Source organism: Pelophylax lessonae, assembly GCF_965119305.1.
Source record: "Pelophylax lessonae genome assembly, chromosome: 3".
Classification (NCBI taxonomy): Eukaryota; Metazoa; Chordata; class Amphibia; order Anura; family Ranidae; genus Pelophylax; species Pelophylax lessonae.
This window is the reverse complement of record NC_138770.1, coordinates 67448413-67466733: the sequence shown is the minus strand read 5'-3', so window position 1 is coordinate 67466733 and position 18321 is coordinate 67448413. Positions and strand designations below refer to the sequence as shown.

Here is an 18321-nt window from a genome sequence, read left to right as displayed (position 1 = left end):
CCTGCCTATTTGAACCATCAGAGCCTTTAACCACTTGCCGACCGGTCACGTTGACCGTACTGCGGCAAAGTGGCTGGATATCGTCCAGCGACGTAGACCTACGTCGCTGGACTCCTCCCCTTGTGGGCGGCGTGCGCGCGCCGCCGGAGGCTTGCTCCCGCTGTTTTCAGTCACAGCGGGAGTCGGGCCAGGGGAGGAGCGGCGGTGATCACCGATCGTCGGGGATCAAGTGTGGAAATCCGCCCGCTTGTGTAAACAAAGCGGGCGGATCTCCTGAGTGACATTCGGGGACAGATTGCAGGATTCAGCATAGCTGAACCTGCGATCTGTGCCTGTGTCACATAGTCACCTCCCCCCACACACGTTAGTAAGCACCAGGCATACATTAACCCCTTGATCACCAATAAAATTTAACCCCTTCCCTGCCAGTGTCATTTTTACAGTAACAGTGCATATTTATAGCACTGATTACTGTAGTAATGTCACTGGTACCCCCAAAAGTGTCAAAAATGTCAGTCACGGGTCCGATCTGTCCGCCGCAATGTCGCAGTCCCGCAAAAAAAATCGCAGATCGCCGCCATTACTAGTTAAAAAAAAAAAACAATAAAAATGACATAGATTTCCCGTAGTTAGTAGCAGCGATAACTTTTGCGCAAACCAATCAAAATACGCTTATTGCGATTTTTTTTTTACCAAAAATATGTAGCAGTAAACAAATTGGCCTAAAATGTTAAAAAATTTTGATTTTTACATTTTTTTGGGGGGGAATTTCATATAAAAAAAATGTGAAAAATATTGTTATTTTTTCAAAATTGTCCCTCTTTTTTTTTATAGCGCAAAAAGTAAAAATCGCACAGGTGATCAAATACCACCAAAAGAAAGCTCTATTTGTGGGGAAAAAAAGGACATTAATTTTATTTGGGTACAGCGTTGCACGACCGCGTAATTGTCCGTTAAAATAACGCAGTGCTGAATCGCAAAATATGGCCTGGTCAGGAATGGGGTAAAATCTTCCGGTCTTAAAGCGATTAAAAATACGCTCATTGAGAATTTTTTTGTCAAAGACATGTAGCTAAAGACATTTTGGCCTAAATATATGACAAAAATTTAATATATTGGATATTTTTTAACTGTCATACTAGAAAAATATTGTTATGTTTTCAAATTTTTCGCATTTTTTTATTAATATCGCAAAAAATAAAAAGCGCAGAGGTGATCAAATGCCCTCAAAAGAAAGCTCTGTTTGTGGGAAAAAAAGGACGTAAATTTCGTTTGGGTACGGCGTTGCATGACCGCGCAATTATCAGTTAAATTCGCACAGTGCCGAATCGCAAAAAGTGGCCTGGAAGTAAGACAGCAAAATCCTCCGGTGGTAAAGTGGTTAAACTATCTTTCTACCTGCCTGAAAGACTTCCCCATCCGGTTCTCCATGCTTCCGGACCTGAAATATAACTCCATACTGCCATTCCCAGAATATATTCCCTTCTCGCCCCACAGTGCCTGAAATACCTCCGTGTACAGCTCCCAGTCCCTGAACTCCTCCCCTCTAACTGCAATGTCTACACATGTTCTGAAAAATGCCAAATCTGGATATATATATATATATATATATATATACACTATATTACCAAAAGTATTGGAATGCTGACCTTTACACGCACAAGAACTATAATGGAATCCCGGTCTTAGTCTGTAGGGGTTCAATAGTGAATTGGCCCACCCTTTGCAGCTCTAACAGCTTCAACTCTTCTGGGAAGGCTGTCCACAAGGTTTAGGAGTGTGTCTATGGAAATGTTTGACCATTTTTCCAGAAGTGCATTTGTGAGGTCAGGCACTTATGTGGACGAGAAGGCCTGGCTCGCAGTGTCCGCTCTAATTCATCCCAAAGATGTTCTATCGGGGTTGAGGCCAGTCAAGTTCCTTCAACCCAAACTCGCTCATCCATGTCTTTATAGACCTTGCTTTGTGCACTGGTGCGCAGTCATGTTGGAACAGGAAGAGGCCATCCCCAAACTGTTCCCACAAAGTTGGGAGCATGAAATTTTCCAAAATGTCTTGGTATGCTAATGCCTTAAGTTGTCTCTTAACTAATGGGCCAAGCCCAACCCCTGAGAAATAACCCCACACCATAACCTCCCCTCCACCAAATTATTTGGATCATTGTACAAACCAAGGTCCATAAACAACATGGATGAGCGAGTTTGGGTTGGAGGAACCAGACTGGCCTGCATAGAGTTCTGACCTCAACCCAATAGAACACAACATGAATTTCGTCCACATCGGTGCTTGACCTCAAAAATGCACTTATGGAAGAATGGTCAAACATTCCCATAGACACACTCCTAAACCTTGTGGACAGCCTTCTTAGAAGAGTTGAAGCTGTTATAGCTTGGATTCTATTAAAGTTCATGTGCATGTAAAGGCAGGTGTCCCAATACTTTTGGTAATATAGTGTATGTGTGTCAGTGTATATATACACTGCTCAAAAAAATTAAACGAACACTTTAAAAAAAAAACATCAGATCTCAATGGGGAAAAATCTCATGCTGTATTTCTATACTGATATGGACTGGGTAATGTGTTAGGAATGAAAGGATACCACATCGTTTGATGGAAATTAAAATTATCACCCTACAGAGGGCCGAATTCAAAGACAACCCTAAAATCAAAGTGAAAAAATTATGCAGCCGACGAGTCCATTTTGCTGAAATTTTATTGCAGCAACTCAAAATGGAACTTGGTAGTTTGTATGGCCCTCATGACCTTGTATGTATGCCTGACAACCTTGGGGCATGCTTCTAATGAGATGACGGATGGTGTCCTGGGGTATTTCCTCCCAGATCTGGACCAGGGCATCACTGAGCTCCTGAACAGACTGAGGTGCAACCTGGCAGCGTTGGATGGACCAAAACATAATGTCCCAGACTTATTCTGTTGGATTTAGTTCAGACGAGTGTGGGGGCCATTCCATGGTATCAATTCCTCCATCCTCCAGGAACTGGCTGCATACTCTTGCCACATGAGGCCGGGCATTGTTGTGCAACAGGAGGAACCCAGGACCAACTGCACCAGCCTAGGGTCTGACAATGGGTCAAAGGATTTCATCCCGATACTTAATGGCAGTCAGGGTGCCATTGTCTACCCTGTAGAGGTCTGTGCATCCCTCCATGGATATGCCTCCCCAGACCATCACTGACCCACCACCAAACCAGTCATGCTGAACAATGTTACAGGCAGCATAATGTTCTCCACGGCTTCTCCAGACCTTTTCACGTCTGTCACATGTGCTCAGGGTGAACCTGCTCTCATCTATGAAAAGCACATGGCGCCAGTAGCAGACCTGCCAATTCTGGTGTTCAATAGCAAATGCCAATTGAGCTCCACGGTGCCGGGCAGTGAGCACAGGGCCCACTAGAGGATGTTGGGCCCTCAGGCCACTCTCATTAAGTCTGTTTCTGATTCTTTGGTCAGAGACATTCACATCAGTGGGCTGCTGGAGATCATTTTGTAGGGCTCTGGCAGTGCTCATCCTGTTCCTCCTTGCACAAAGGAGCAGATACCGGTCCTGTTGATGGGTTAAGGACCTTCTACGGCTCTGTCCAGCTCCCCTAGAGTAACTGCCTGTCTCCTGGAATCTCCTCCATGCTCTTGAGACTGTGCTGGGAGACACAGCAAACCTAGCAATGGCACATATTGATGTGCCATCCTATAGGATTTGGAATACCTGTGCAACCTCTATAGGGTCCAGGTATCGCCTCATGCCACCAGTAGTCACAATGACCCGAGACAAATGCAAAACTAGTGAAAAACAGTCCGAAAAAATGAGTTGGGAAAAAAATGTCCGTGGCCTCCACCTGTAAAACCATTATTGTTTTGGAGGTTGTTTCATTGTTGCCCATCTAGTGCACCTGTTGTTAATTTCATTAACACCAAAGCATCTGAAACTGATTAACAACCACTGCTTATTGTCTCCGCCGCCCTACCCAACTCCCACTTCTCCCCCTTTTAGATAATACTGAACCAAGTGACATTTTGTGTTGCTGAGTAATTTGTATACAAATCATTAAAGTGTTTTTTTACCTTCATTTATTGCCTGCACCCCCATGGCTGAGCCGCAGTGTATCTATTGTCTCTGTTCAACAGCGCCTCTGTGCATGAGTTCAGAGCAACAAAAGATACACCTCAACAACAATAGACCTCCCGGCAACAATAGAACAATAGACCACCACTAGCAACAAAAGATACACTACAACAACAATTGACCCCCTCCCAGCAACAGTAGATCCCCCCAGCAATTACAGAGCCTTGTCAGCAACAATAGATGCTCCACAAAAACAGTAGAGCCTCCAAGCAATTACAGACCCCTGCCAGCAACAATAGATGCTCCCCAACAACACTAGACCCTCCCAGCAATAGCAGAGCCCTGCCAGCAACCATAGATGCTCCCCAACAACAGTAGAACCTCCCTGGAATAACATACCTCTGCCAGCAACTATAGATGCTCCCCAACAACAGTAGAACCTCCCAACAAAAACAGACCCCTGCAAAGCAACAATAGATGCTCCCCAACAACAGATCCCAAATTTCATTTGCTTTTGACGTCTGGTTTTGGAGGGGATAGAATTTTCTGAATGAAAACCAAAGTTCGCAGTTAGAATTTCATTAATTCAAGAGAAAATTTCCATCCTGCTTCTTCAATTTGTTTTTTTTTTTTTTTTTGTGCCACTACAGTCAAAAATGATTGCTAATTTGATCCCATTAACTATTCAAAACTCTAACGAACACAATTTTTTAAAAATATCCTACCTGTGTGTGGCAAGCTTTACAGACAGTCAAAAAAGGATAATTGGTGGCATGCTGTTGGCTTTGCCAAGTGGCGTTCGCACTATTAATTGGGGGGTCATCAGCCACAGCTTAAGGAACCCCTGGCAACCTCTGTAGGAACCCTAGTTGAGAATGGATTGGCTTTACTACACCATCAAACTAAGACAAATGCGTGGCAATGCTGCAAGCACACAACTGTATGCATTGACATCAGAACATCTCCGTGCTGGGTCTGGGGACAACACCTTGCCATATACAGCTCAGCCTGGGAATTTACCAAAATTGGAACACCATGTAAAGAATTTCTAAGGACTTTCATCCTTATTGGAGGAATTTCTGTACTGCATTGGTGTCCCTGTTGTAGGCTAACCTGTTTTTATTAAATGCAAACATATCTACACACCATAGCCTTCATGACTCCATCCAACAACTGGGAGTGATAGTTGGTGGTTGCAGCAGGGAGTGTAGATAAAATCCAAAAACCTTTTAGATGTGTTTTTTAGTGAGCGTAAAGTACAGAGAGTTGGAAAATGGTAGTGACACACGCGCACCATGTTGAACTGGATGGACTGGTGTCTTTATTCAGCCTTTACATTTATGTAACTATTTGACTAATAGGCAGTAGGACAGCCAATAGTCACTAGTCCCAATACACACTCCCGGCAGTGGTCCTGGCAAGAGACCAAACACAAACCGGTAAAACGGTAAAGTCGCTTCAATTTACCCCAGGTTTAAGGTTGTTACATAGTTACATAGTAGGTGAGGTTGAATAAAGACAATAGTCCATCCAGTTCAACTTGTGTAGGTGTGTGTGGCTGTAATCATCTCGCATACCCCTGAATGTTCTGATCCTTGAGATGTACGTCTAAGAGTCTTTTGAAAGCCACCATACTACCTGCAGAAACCACCTCTTGTGGTAGAGAATTCCACAATCTTGTAGCCCTAACAGTAAAGAACCCCCCACGTTGCCTGAGGTTAAAACGCTTCTCCTCCAATCGCATTGTATGCCCCCGAGTCCTCATGCAATCCCTTCGACTGAACAGCTTTTTTTCTAAGCCTAGATCCCCATTGAGATATTTAAAAATTGCTATCATGTCCCTCCTCAGGCGTCTCTTCTCCAGGGAGAATAAATCAAGCGATTGCAGACGCTCCTCATAACCAAGGTCCTCCAATCCCCTAATTAGTTTAGTTGCCCTTCTCTGGACTCTCTCCAGCTCCAACACATCCCTTCTGAGGACTGGTGACCAGAACTGGATAGAATACTCCAGATGAGGTCGGACCAGAGTTTGTTCTTCAGTATGTTACAAAGACAAGGCTTCGAATCTTACACAACAAAGTCATCAAATTTCTATACTCTGGCCTGTGTGGACAATCCATCAGTACTAACCTATCTTGTTATGTCATGTGCATCAGATTTAAAAATGTGTTCTGATTCCTGAATAACTGCTAGCTTCTTGGTGCTTTGGGACGAGCAAGAAATTGTTATATTTCAATAAAATATGTAATTTTGCCAAAGGGCATTAGAGTCAATGAGGAAAGTGATTTTTTTTCTCTGGTGGTCAGGAAGGGTAAAATGAGATTTAGTGGCTCCTGAGGTTATGGAAGTTTTTTTTTTTTTTTGTTATGAAGCACATGTTGACATTAAGGCCAAATTAATCATTTTACTGTAAAGTCAGGTTTGGAAAAATCATCTGTTAATAGCTGGCGGTGCTGTGTTGAGGATTATGAGTGTGTGCTGTTAGCCAGAGAATATCTGGAGTTAGACTAAAAGCATACCTTCCTCCCCTCTGTACTTCCTCTGAAAAATCAGGCTCAATTCACAGACGAAAAACACCAGGATAAGGGTTCATATGTTCATAAAAGTGGCGGTTATTTTTAGCCAGTCCAATGAGATTTAAAAATAACAGCCACTTAACTGAACTAAAACTAAAGATACTCATCCTTGTGTAAAGCTTCTATTGTCCTGTGTTCTATAGGTACAGCATAACTGACTTTTTCTGTCCTCTCTCAACAGTAAGACCTGGAAAATGTCCATCACCCCTTACAATCCAGTGTGTCAGGGCTACTTATACTTGCATAAGTGACAATGACTGCTCTGGAGAGCAGAAATGTTGTAATGTCTGTGGCATGAACTGCTGGAACCCAGAACCAGGTATCACTTTTCACTTATGTTACTGTGTCGTAAAGCTGGCCAATCACTGCCCTGCTAACACTGTATAGCCAAGAGGGGACATCATTATTAACCCCTTCGCACTTAAGGGTAAAACAAATCTAAAGGTCTAAGCACAATTTTGAATCTTTGACATGTGTTAGTAAAACCGTACATTGTGCATCCAAGTGGATTATACCACTTTTTTTTTTTTTTTTTTTTTCAGGACAAATTGAACTTTCTTTTGGTGGTAAATGGAAATGGATACATTGCCTTGAAAAAGTATTCATAGCCCTTGAAATTTTCCACATTTTGTCATGCTACAACCATATTTTTATATGATAGACCAACACAAAGTGGCACATAATTGTGAAGTGGAAGGAAAATGATAAATGGTTTTCCAAATTGTTTACATATAAATATGTGAAAAGTGTGGCTTGCATTTGTATTCAGCCCCCCCGAGTCAATACTTTGTAGAACCGCCTTTCCCTGCAATTACAGCTGCAAGTCTTTTTGGGGATGTCTCTACCAGCTTTGCACATCTAGAGAATTACATTTTTGCCCATTCTTCTTTGTAAAATATCTCAAGCTCTGTCAGATTGAATGGAGAGTGTCCATGAACAGCAATTTTCAAGTCTTGCCACAGATTTTCGAATGGATTTTGGTTTGGACATTGACTGGGCCATTCTAACACATGAATATGCTTTGATCTAAACCATTCCATTGTAGCTCTGGCTGCTGGAAGGTGAACCTCCACTCCAGTCTCATAGTAAGGATAGTGTGTTCAGGGTGATGTGTAGTGTTAGTTTTCTGCCACACGTAGCGTTTTGCTTTTAGGCCAAAAAGTTCAATTTCGGTCTCATCTGACCAGAGCACCTTCTTCCACATGTTTGCTGTGTCCTCCACATAGCTTCTCGCAAACTGCAAACAGGACATCTAATGGCTTTCTATCACCAATGGCTTTCTTCTTGCCACTCTTCCATAAAGGGCAGATCTGTGGAGTGCATGACTAATAGTTGTCCTGTGGACAGATTCCCCCACCTGAGCTGTAGATCTCTGCAGATCCTCCAGAATTACAATGGGCCTCTTGGCTGCTTCTCTGATTATTGCTCTCCTTGCTCGGCCGGTCAGTTTAGGTGGAAGGCCATGTCTTGGTAAGTTTGCGGTTGTGCCATACTCTTTCCATTTTCAGATGATGGATTGAACAGCACTCTGTGAAATGTTCAAAGCTTGGGATATTTTTTAACAACCTAACCCTGCTTTAAAATTCTCCACAACTTTATCCCTGACCTAGTCTGGTGTGTTCCTTGGCCTTCGTGATACTGTTTGTTTACTAAGATTTTCTAACAAACCTCTGAGGGCTTCACAGAAGACCTAAATTTATACTGAGATTAAATTACACACAGGTGAACTCTATTCACTAATTAGGTGACTTCTGAAGGCAATTGGTTCCACTAGATTTTAGTTTGGGGGATCAGAGTAAACGGGGCTGAATACAAATGCACGCCACACTTTTCAGATATTTATTTGTAAAAAATCTTAAAAAGTAATTTTTCATTTTCCTTTCACTTCACAATTATGTGCCACTTTGTGGTGGTCTATCACATAATATCCCAAAAAATACATTTACGTTTTAGGTTGTAACATGACACAATGTGGAAAATTTCAAGGGGTATGAAAATGTTTTGAAGGCACTGTATCTCCTAATTTTATTTTTATTTATTATCAAAGAAAAGCTAGCCCAAAATAGTAAAAAAAAAAAAATCTTATTTTTTAAAAATCTAGCTGTATTTTTCTTGCTACTACCATAACCTTCCACCAAAGAACAACCCAAAATAAATTCTTCTGCTCCTGACGATTGCAGCGATCCCACATGTGTATGTTAGTTGTTGTTTGTACCCATAGTACAGCCCAAAAACAATAATGCCCATTTTGCTTTTTTTCATCCTACCTAAAGCACACTGACACTGATACTAAAAAAAAAAAATCCTGACTTTGACCCAAACACTAACCCTGGCACTGACCTAGATCAAACCTTGATCTAGGTATTTTTTGTATTTTGCTATTTTATTTTTTACATTATTATTGTTTATTTATTTTTTTACACACACTTTTTTTTCTCTCTCTGCAGTGAGACAGGGAGATACTAATTATCTCTCGCCTCCATTCACAGATAAAGAAAACACGGGGGGGGGGGGTCACAGTGACTGATTACTGTGATAGCCAATCGGAGGCTATCACAGCGATCAGGGGACCCAGAATTAGGACATTCGGATCCCAATCATTAGTTCGTGGCCCCGGGCTCTCTGTGAGACCCCAGTCTCTGTGCTGGGAGCACGCCATGCTCCCTAGAGAACAAAAAAGTCAACTGTCCTAGCCAGACAATATACAGTAGATTCATTTTTAAATACATTTATAATTTATAATAAAAACAGAGGACCCCATTGCATACATTTTCAAACGTATGTGGAGGATCGAAACCAAGCCAAGGTACCTATCTGCCACACAGTGTCTGAAACACTTCCCTCTCCTCCTAACAGTGCTTCTGAGCCTTAAAACCATCTCTCTCCCTCCATTGCCAGAGCATATTCCCCTCCAGCCCCCAGTGCTTGAACACTTCTCCATCCAGTCCTCAGTGCTTCAGAATCTGAAATATACTATACTACCATTCCCAGAATATATTCCTTTCTTGTCCCCAGTGCCTGAAGCTCCTCCCTGTACAGCTCACAGTACCTGAATGCCTTCCCTCTAGCTGCGGTACCTACCTACACTACGTACCTACATACACTATATTGTCAAAAGTTTTATGGACTCTTGCCTTTACACGCACATGAGCTTTAACCACTTCCCGCCCTATTGGCAATTGATGTCGGGAAAGTGGTTGCATTATCCCGACCGGACGTCATATGACGGCGGCAGGATAATGCGATCGGTGATGCGAGGTGTCAGTCTGACTCCCCGCATCTCCGATCTCGGTATAGAGCCTACTGACGTAGGCTCTTTACCATGTGACCAGCCGTGTCCAATAACGGCTGGTCACATAGTAAACAGGAAGAGCCGTTGATCGGCTTTCCTCAGTACGTGCCTGACAGGCACGAGTAAAGGAGCGCCGATCTGCGGCTCTCCTGACAGGGGGGTCTGCACTGGTAATCAGATCATTGATTACCAGTGCAGACCCTCGGGGGGGGGTGCCACTAGAACCACCAGGGATGCCCACCCATGACCCCAGGGATGCCCACTATGACCACCAGGGATGGCAATCAGTGCCCTCCACATCAGTGCTGCCCACCAGTGCCCTCCCCATCAGTGCTGCCCACCAGTGCCCATCATTGCCATCTCTCAGTGCCACCCACCAGTGCCCATTATTGCCCACCAGTTCCGCCTATCAGTGCCCATTAGTGCCCATCAGTGCCGCCCGTCAGTGCCGATCAGTGCCCACCAGTGCCGCCTCTCAGTGCCCATTAGTGCCCATCAGTGCCACCTATCAGTGCCCATCAATGCCGCCTATCAGTGCCCAGCAGTGCCACCTATCAGTGCCCACCAATGCTGCATATCAGTGCTACTTATCAGTGCCACGTATCAGTGCCCATCAGTGCCGCCTATTAGTGCCACCCCATCAGTGCCACCGCATTAGTGCCACCCCATCAGTGCCTCCTCATCAGTGCCTGTCAGTGCAGCCTCATCAGTGCAGGAAAAAACGTATTTATTTACAAAATTGTATAACATAAACAAAAATTTTTTTTTTTTTTACTTTTCTGTCTTTTTTTTATTTGTTTAGCAAAAAAGAAAAAACCTTGAGGTGATCAAATACCACCAAAAGAAAGCTCTATTTGTGGGGGGGGGGGGGAAATTACATAAATTTGGTGTAGGTACAGTGTTGCATGACCGCGCAACTGTCATTCAAAATGCAACAGCGCTAAAAGCTGAAAATTGGCCTGGGCGGGAAGGGGGTGAAAGTGCCCTGTCTTGAAGTGGTTAATGGCATCCAAGTGTTAGTCCGTAGGGTTCAATATTGAGTTGGCCCACCCTTTGCAGCTATAACAGCTTCAACTCTTCTGGGAAGGCCTAGCTTACAGTCTGCACTCCAAATTATCCCAAAGATGTTCTATCGGGTTGAGGTCAGGACTCTGCAGGCCAGTCAAGTTCCTTCACCCCAAACTCGCTCATCCATGTCTTATTGACCTTGCTTTGTGCACTGGTATGCAGTCATGCTGGAACAGGAAGTGGGAAGAGGAAGTATGATCGATATGTGGATCAAGCCAACATCCCTATTGGATCAAAGGAACAGAAGGAAAAAGAACCCTAGTGGGATTTTAACAGCCTGTAATAGTACTTAAATCATAATAAAAGGTAATTTATCAAAGAAGTATTAAAAATTCAATACAAACTTTATTAGAAAAATTAATTAAAACCAGTTAAAGGCGGATGTGCAACAGGCTAAACAGAATGCAAAATACATAGGTGCAAACAGTTCTATATATTCCACGGACTACCGTCATGGATGATGCTGTGGCAGGACAACCATGGAGACCACCATGTTTGAACTGTTTGCACCTATGTATTTTGTATTCTGTTTACCCTGTTGCACATCTGCCTGTAATTGGTTTTAATGATTTTTTCTAATAAAATTTGTATTGAATTTTTAATTAATTGATAAATTACCTTCTATTACTATTGAAGTACTATTACAGGCCGTTAAAGTCCCACTAGTTTTTTTTTTTCTTCTGTTGGAAGAGGGAGGGCCAACCCCAAACTGTTCCCACAAAGTTGGGAACATGAAATTGTCCAAAATGTCTTGGTATGCTGACGCCTTAAGAGTTCCCTTCACTGGAACTAAGGGGCCAAGCCCAACCCCTGAAAATACACCCCACATCATAATTCCCCCTCCACCAAATAAATTTGGACCAGTGCACAAAGCAGTGGTCCATAAAGACATGGATGAGCGAGTTTGGGGTGGAGGAACTTGACTGGCCTGTGCAGAGACCTGACCTCAACCCGATAGAACACCTTTGGGATGAATTTGAGCGGAGACTGCAAGCCAGGCCTTCTCATCAGTGCCTGGCCTCACAAATGCACTTCTGCAAGAATGATCAAACATTCCCACAGACACACTACTAAACCTTGTGGACAGCCTTCCCAGGAGAGTTAAAGCTGGTATAGCTGCAAAGTGTGGGCCAGCTCAATATTGAACCCTATGGACTTAGACTGGGATGCCATTAAAGTTCATGTATGTGTAAAGGCAGGTGTCCCAATACTTTTGACAATATAGTGTATATTTCTCTTCAGCTCCCAGTGCCTGAAACACCTCCCTGAATAGACTCCTGCTAACTAACTGCAGTGCCTACACATGTCTTGAAAAATCACAAATCTAGCTATACAGTATATATATATATATATATATATATATATATATATATATATATATATTGTAGCAGAGCGTCCCAGAGAGAGCCAGGAGTCCTGTTCGGGGTTTATACATCACCCAGGCATCTCTCGTATACCTTTAGGGATCTTTGAACCATGATCCAGTTCGGATCTTGGTCCTCTTCACCAGGCCAATTTAAACTCACCTGAGACAGACAGCAGGGCTCTCTCAGCCTGGAAAATTAGACAACATTTGTCTAGGAGAGCAGAAGGTTGGTAACACTGTCAGGAAGCTGACAAGCTGTAGGCTTGCTCAGTCTGTGTTAGTTAGGGACTGCATTGTGTGTAGTAAGCGCCGGGACATGGCTAGGCTTTTGTTTATTATTATTATTATTCCTGCTTGTTTTCCTTAAAGCACTGTACAGCACCTGTTTATAAACTTGTATATAGCACCAATAAACACCACACTGTTTGTTACTACCTCACTGGATTTGATATCTGTGCCTGAAAGACTGCTCATCCCAGGGAGCTTTGCACCTGCTACCTGTTCCCCAGCTTACAATATATATATATATATATATATATATATATATATATATATATATATATATAGGATACAGAAGTCTCTACAGCAGCTGCTGTTTGCCGATGCCTGGAGATATATTGGGGTGCTTGCCTACATATCCAAACACCTTTTATTTCACTGTGTTGAAACATCTATTTAATAATCTTCCCCCAGCTATTAAAAAAAAAAACCCCAGAAAGGGTCATGTATTATGTCACTTCTAGTTTCGGCTGTCACTCTCTCTGACTGCCGCAGGGGAAGAGACTAATGGAGTACAATATGTGCTACATTAGCTTCAGTGCAGGGAAAGGCAGGGCAGTGTTCACACAAATTGCTATCATATAGGGGACTTTGTAATCGCAATAAAGTTAAGTTAAGCAATAAAGTTACAGTAAGTGATAAAGAAAATTAAAGTTAGAACCAAGCACTTAAAAAAAACCCTAAAAAAATGTAGAGCACTCTCCCTGCCCCCATTTCTACACACATGAATATAAACACATATCAATGGCACCTACACCATACGAAAATAGTGAAATAGCATTACACATGTTACATATTGATGCTCATGCTGGAGTGACAGTAATTCTAGGGCCATAATTTAAGGCTAACTTTAAACTGATGACCTGTAAGGGCTTTTATAGCGCCGCCTATAGACAATATTGAGCTTCAAAGTTTTTCACTATTTTCCGACCACACACAATCTTGAGGCTTGACGTGTTGGGTATCTGTTTACTCAGGCCAACCTCATCTTTTATATTTTACAAAAAGAAAAAAAAATAATGGGTAATATTTTGCATTTGTGTACAACAAATTTACTTTAGTGATTTTTTTTTCTTTTAAATATGGATTTGGGCTAGAATCATGTAATGTAAAAAAGTGGCATTACCAACATTGTATTCTCCAGTGTCTCTGCTCTCATTATATACTAATATATAATATATAATGTTTTAGGGTTTTAAATAATCTCCAGGCCTAAAATGTGCATTTTAACATGTGCGAAAAAAAAAATGAATTACAAACTCCCAGTTTTGCCCATCCCTAGAACTTTTCCAAAAATTGACACCTAGGAACTTTAACATAACCAAATTTACTGTAGTTTTCTGTTATTGCCATGCCTGATTGTACTGTCTCTCTGTACAGAACCTGTAGGGAATTGTACCAGTAATGATGGCAATCAATCCGACTCCCTCCAGCATGATTCTGTACGCTGCAGCCAAGATTCAGACTGCAAGATGGCCCAGAAATGTCAAACCTTCAGAGGTGGAAAGATGTGCGTGAAGTCCACCTGAACTGTGCCACACAGAGGAGAAAGAGAGAGACGTGAAAATTCATGGAAAGAGCAATAGTCTATAATCACATTAAAAATTAACTTTGAGGTGCACATGTAGTCAGGCTGTTGAAAATAAACAGCAAGGGATGTTAATGTTTTAGAAACCTCCTTTCTATGTGCAGTTTGTCATTTTTTTTACACTATATGGCCAAATGTATGCAGACACTTGACCAACACACCTTCATATGGCCAAATTATTGAGTCCAGGTGTCTATAGTGAAGGATACTTTTAATGGTATGGTACACAAAGACATTGCTGACAATTGTGCTCTTCCAACCTTGTAGTACCAGTTTGGGGAAGGTCCTTTTTTTGTTTCACCATGACTGTACCCCTGTTTACAAAGCCAACTCCATAAAGACACGGTTTGACCAGTTTGGAGTGGAGGAACTCAGGTGGCCTGCACAGAGTCCTGACCTAATCCCTTTTGCCAGTTTTTCTCATCTTACATCAGTACACAACCTCCACCCTATAGAACACCTTTAGAATGGATTGGAATGACAATTGTTGGCCAGGTCTTCCCATCCAACATCAATATCTGACTAGAGATTGGCCGAACGCCCCCTGTTTGGTTTGCGGCAGAACGTTCGAACGTTGCAAACATTCGGAACCGAATAACAAACCCCATTGAAGTCTATGGGACCCGAACTGGTAAAATCAAAAGTGCCAATTTTGAAGGCTTATATGCAAGTAATTGGGCATGCAATGGTCATGGGGGTCCAGGTAATGCCCTAAAGAACATGTATCAATGAAAAAAAAGTTTGTAAAAAACATCATTTTTAAATGAGCAATGATTTACTGATGCTTAAAGTAAAACCATACAAATGAGAAATAACAATAAAAAAGAAACATTCCTTTAAATATAGTTCCTGGGGGTCCCCTTAGTCTGCCTGTAATGTGGCACATCTGTACCATGTATAGAACCCAATAATGACATTTATAAAGCCAAAAAAATGACATTTTCCATTCAGGCTTTCTTTATTTTATAAACAACGGCTTGGGGAGCCAGTCTGTATGATGAGCCCACAATGTAGTGCACTCGGAACAAAAAATATTTTTTGTTTAAATTTTGGTGTCTCCTTCGCAGGCTTTGGATAGAAGTAACAGGTGCGAAAAAATTGGTCTTTGGGTGTCGGAGGTGCCTTCACACCATAACCCTATAGAGGTACTCCTAATGAAAGCACGAATTGGCCTTGCTGTCAAAAACTGAAATGATAGGCACCTGCCAAACAGGTGTGGAAAAATTGGTCTTTGGGTGTCGTGGTGCCTTTACACCGTAACCCTACAGAAGTACTCTTGACGAAAGCAAGAATTGGCCTTGCTGTCATAAATTGAAATGATATGCACCTGTTGAACAGGTGCAGAAAAATTGGTCCTTGGGTGTTAATCGTGCCTATGAAACCTACACCAAAAAATTTCTTCCAGATGAAATCAACACCCACAAAGCTAGGCAGTCTAGAAATCTTGCAGAGATTCAAGATCCAAAAAGCACATAATCACGGACATCGGCATCAGGGGCATAAGCTGCTGCTTATCCAGGACTAATTAATTTTGATAAATGTCAGCCGGTCCACAGAGTCTGTGGACAGACGCGCTTTCTTATCTGTCACAAAACCTCAGGCAGCACTGAATGCCGTTTGAAATGCATGCTGGATGCAGGGCAGACCAGCAGCTCAATTACATACTGGGCAAGTCCTGGCCAGTGGTCATGACCCAGTGGATCATCAACTGGAAAGCTCTCCATGTCTGTTTTCGCCCCTAGATAACCTCCCACCATCCACATCGCTGTCAATGGGATGTGGAAGCTGACAGCAGTGGTGTATTTAAGTTTTGTGCTGCCCTAAGCCTGACTAAACTTGGGCACCCCTAATTTAAATATGACCCACCCCTTCTTGCAAAGGCCAAACCCTTTCATGTTTATGACCAACCCTGTCATCTGTAAACCACAGACCACAACCACAGTCTATCAGTGCAGCCTCATCAGTTCCCATAAGTTCAGCTACATCAGTGCACATCAGTGCCCATCATTGCAGCCTCATTACTGCCCATCAGTTCCACCCTCATCAGTGCAGCATATCAGTGCAGCCTCATCAGTGGCCATCAGTATAGCCCCATCAGCGGCCACCAGTGCAGCCTCTCAGTGCCCATTAGTGCAGCCTATCAATGCAACATATCAGTGCCCATCAGTGCTGCCTTATCAGTGCAGCCCTATCAGTGCAGCCCTATCAGTCCTGCCTCATCAGTGGCTATCAGTGCAGTCTATTAGTGCCCATCAGCTTTTTTGCTGCCCCCCAGCAAAGTGCTGCCCTAGGCCTGGGCCTTGTTGGCCTAGGCCAAGATACAGCACTGGCTGACAGTCCTAGGCACCCAGAACTACAAAAATTTTAAAATGCATCACTGAGGTGGCCACCTTCTCCACTGCTTTGTTCTTGACCAACAGAAGCCTCAAAACTATGTTTTCCACCAGACTGTAACCTATCAGAGTAAGGAAAGGCATTACATAAACTCCTCTTCTTTAAAGTGTCCTCAAGAGAGTTCATCTTCTGCTCCCTCTGTTGGGATGGGATGAGTTCCAAGACTTTCCCCTTGTAACGGTGGTCAAGGAGGGTTGCCAACCAACAGTGATCCTTCTCCTTAATGGTACGTATTCTCGAGTCCTTTTGCAGGATTTGAAGAATGAGGGAGCCCATGCTATGCAATTTTGCGGAGGCATGAGAAGCAGACTCCTCCAGGTCCCTGAGGATTACAGTATCTGGAACTGCCTCCTCCCAGCCACGTACTACTCCCAAGGGTTCTGTTAAGGGTTGATATATGTCTTGCTCTGCTTCAATGCTTCCAAAACTGCCAGAATCCTCCTCCTCCCTTTCCTCTTGTGTGTTCTGTGGTGTGGCAAGAATAGTGTGTGCATAAAGCAGGCCTTAAAAGGAAAAAAAGTTCTCCTCTTTCCCCCACTACTCTGCCTTCAGTGCCCTGTCCATAATGCTACGCAGAGTCTGCTCCAGCAGGAACACAACAGGGATTGTGTCACCGATGCATGCATTGTCACGGCTGTATCTTTTATTTCGCTGCAGCAGATGGGGCAGAGAAATTTGCCTGCTATAGTCTACATCTGGTGGTGTGCTACTGGCAGACATGCTGCAAGGACCTGGCACATCCTGCTCTATACCATCATCCCTGTCAGTGGAGGCTACTGAGAGGTCAAGAGGTAAATCGGGGGTAGATGGGAAAGGTGAGGAGTGAGGATTAGCAGAATTGTGCCCCCTTTGTGTGGCTTTAAGTTGCTCTTGCCAACAAGTGGTGGGAGGTTGAATGCCTTGTCAAGCATGTGGTACCCAAATGGCTGGCGTTTTTGCCATGCTTGAGGCAAAGTTTTCAAATTACAACAGTGCGATCGGCTGCCCATGTGCTAAAAAAGGCCCTTACAGCTGAGCTGTGGGAAGTGGACTGGGAGATAACAGCTCCACAATCTGGTGGAATAGGGTGGCTGCTCTCTACTCTTCCATGATGTCTGCCTCTTTGGGGGTGTGCCTCACCCTCACTTTCCTCCTCTGCTCTATCCGGCACCCAAGTCGCGTTAGTGACCTTTAGCATCATCTTCCCCTCCATCCTCATTATCACTGGAGACAACATGGCAATTTGCTGCGACTGGGGGAACATGACTGCCATATTGTTCTTTATCGGTGTTCTCCTTCTCTTTGTAGGCTTATGTTCCTATCTTCCTCAACCTCAGAACCAACATCAGAATCAAGTAATGCCTGTGCATAGTCAAGGACCAAGTGCCTAATGCTATGTTCAAATAACTCAACTGACTCTGCCATGCCTGATGCTGGGGCTATGGCTAGAGTAGCTGTGGACAAGGAGGCATAATAAAGCCACTCTGGCAGCTTCTGTGGTCTGCACACTAGTCTCTGCTTGGGTGATGGAGGATGAAGATGGTTTAGTAAGCCAGTCCACCATCTCCTCTGCATGCTGTGGCTGTGCATGGGCAACATCACTAAACAGAGGAAATGATGCTCTGCCTGAGGATGGACCATGTCCACCTTTGCCTGTGGACACATACCCTGCTTGCCCCATCACAGGGCCATGGAAAA

General features: G+C 43.3%; 1 protein-coding gene across 6 annotated transcripts in view; it reads left to right on the top strand.

Moving 5' to 3' along the window:
- Positions 1-14341, top strand: part of LOC309550885 (uncharacterized protein) — a 54728-nt gene extending 40387 nt beyond the window's left edge. For 5 of the 6 annotated variants that reach the window (XM_082251266.1, XM_082251263.1, XM_082251265.1 and 2 more), the window contains 2 exons: positions 6839-6976; positions 14043-14341. In XM_082251266.1, the coding sequence (XP_082107392.1) occupies positions 6839-6976; positions 14043-14191 (287 nt within the window). In that variant the 3' untranslated portion in view covers positions 14192-14341. The remainder of the gene's footprint in view (positions 1-6838; positions 6977-14042) is intronic. The other variant, XM_082251267.1, reaches the window with a different exon arrangement.
- The last annotated feature ends 3980 nt before the right edge of the window (positions 14342-18321 follow it).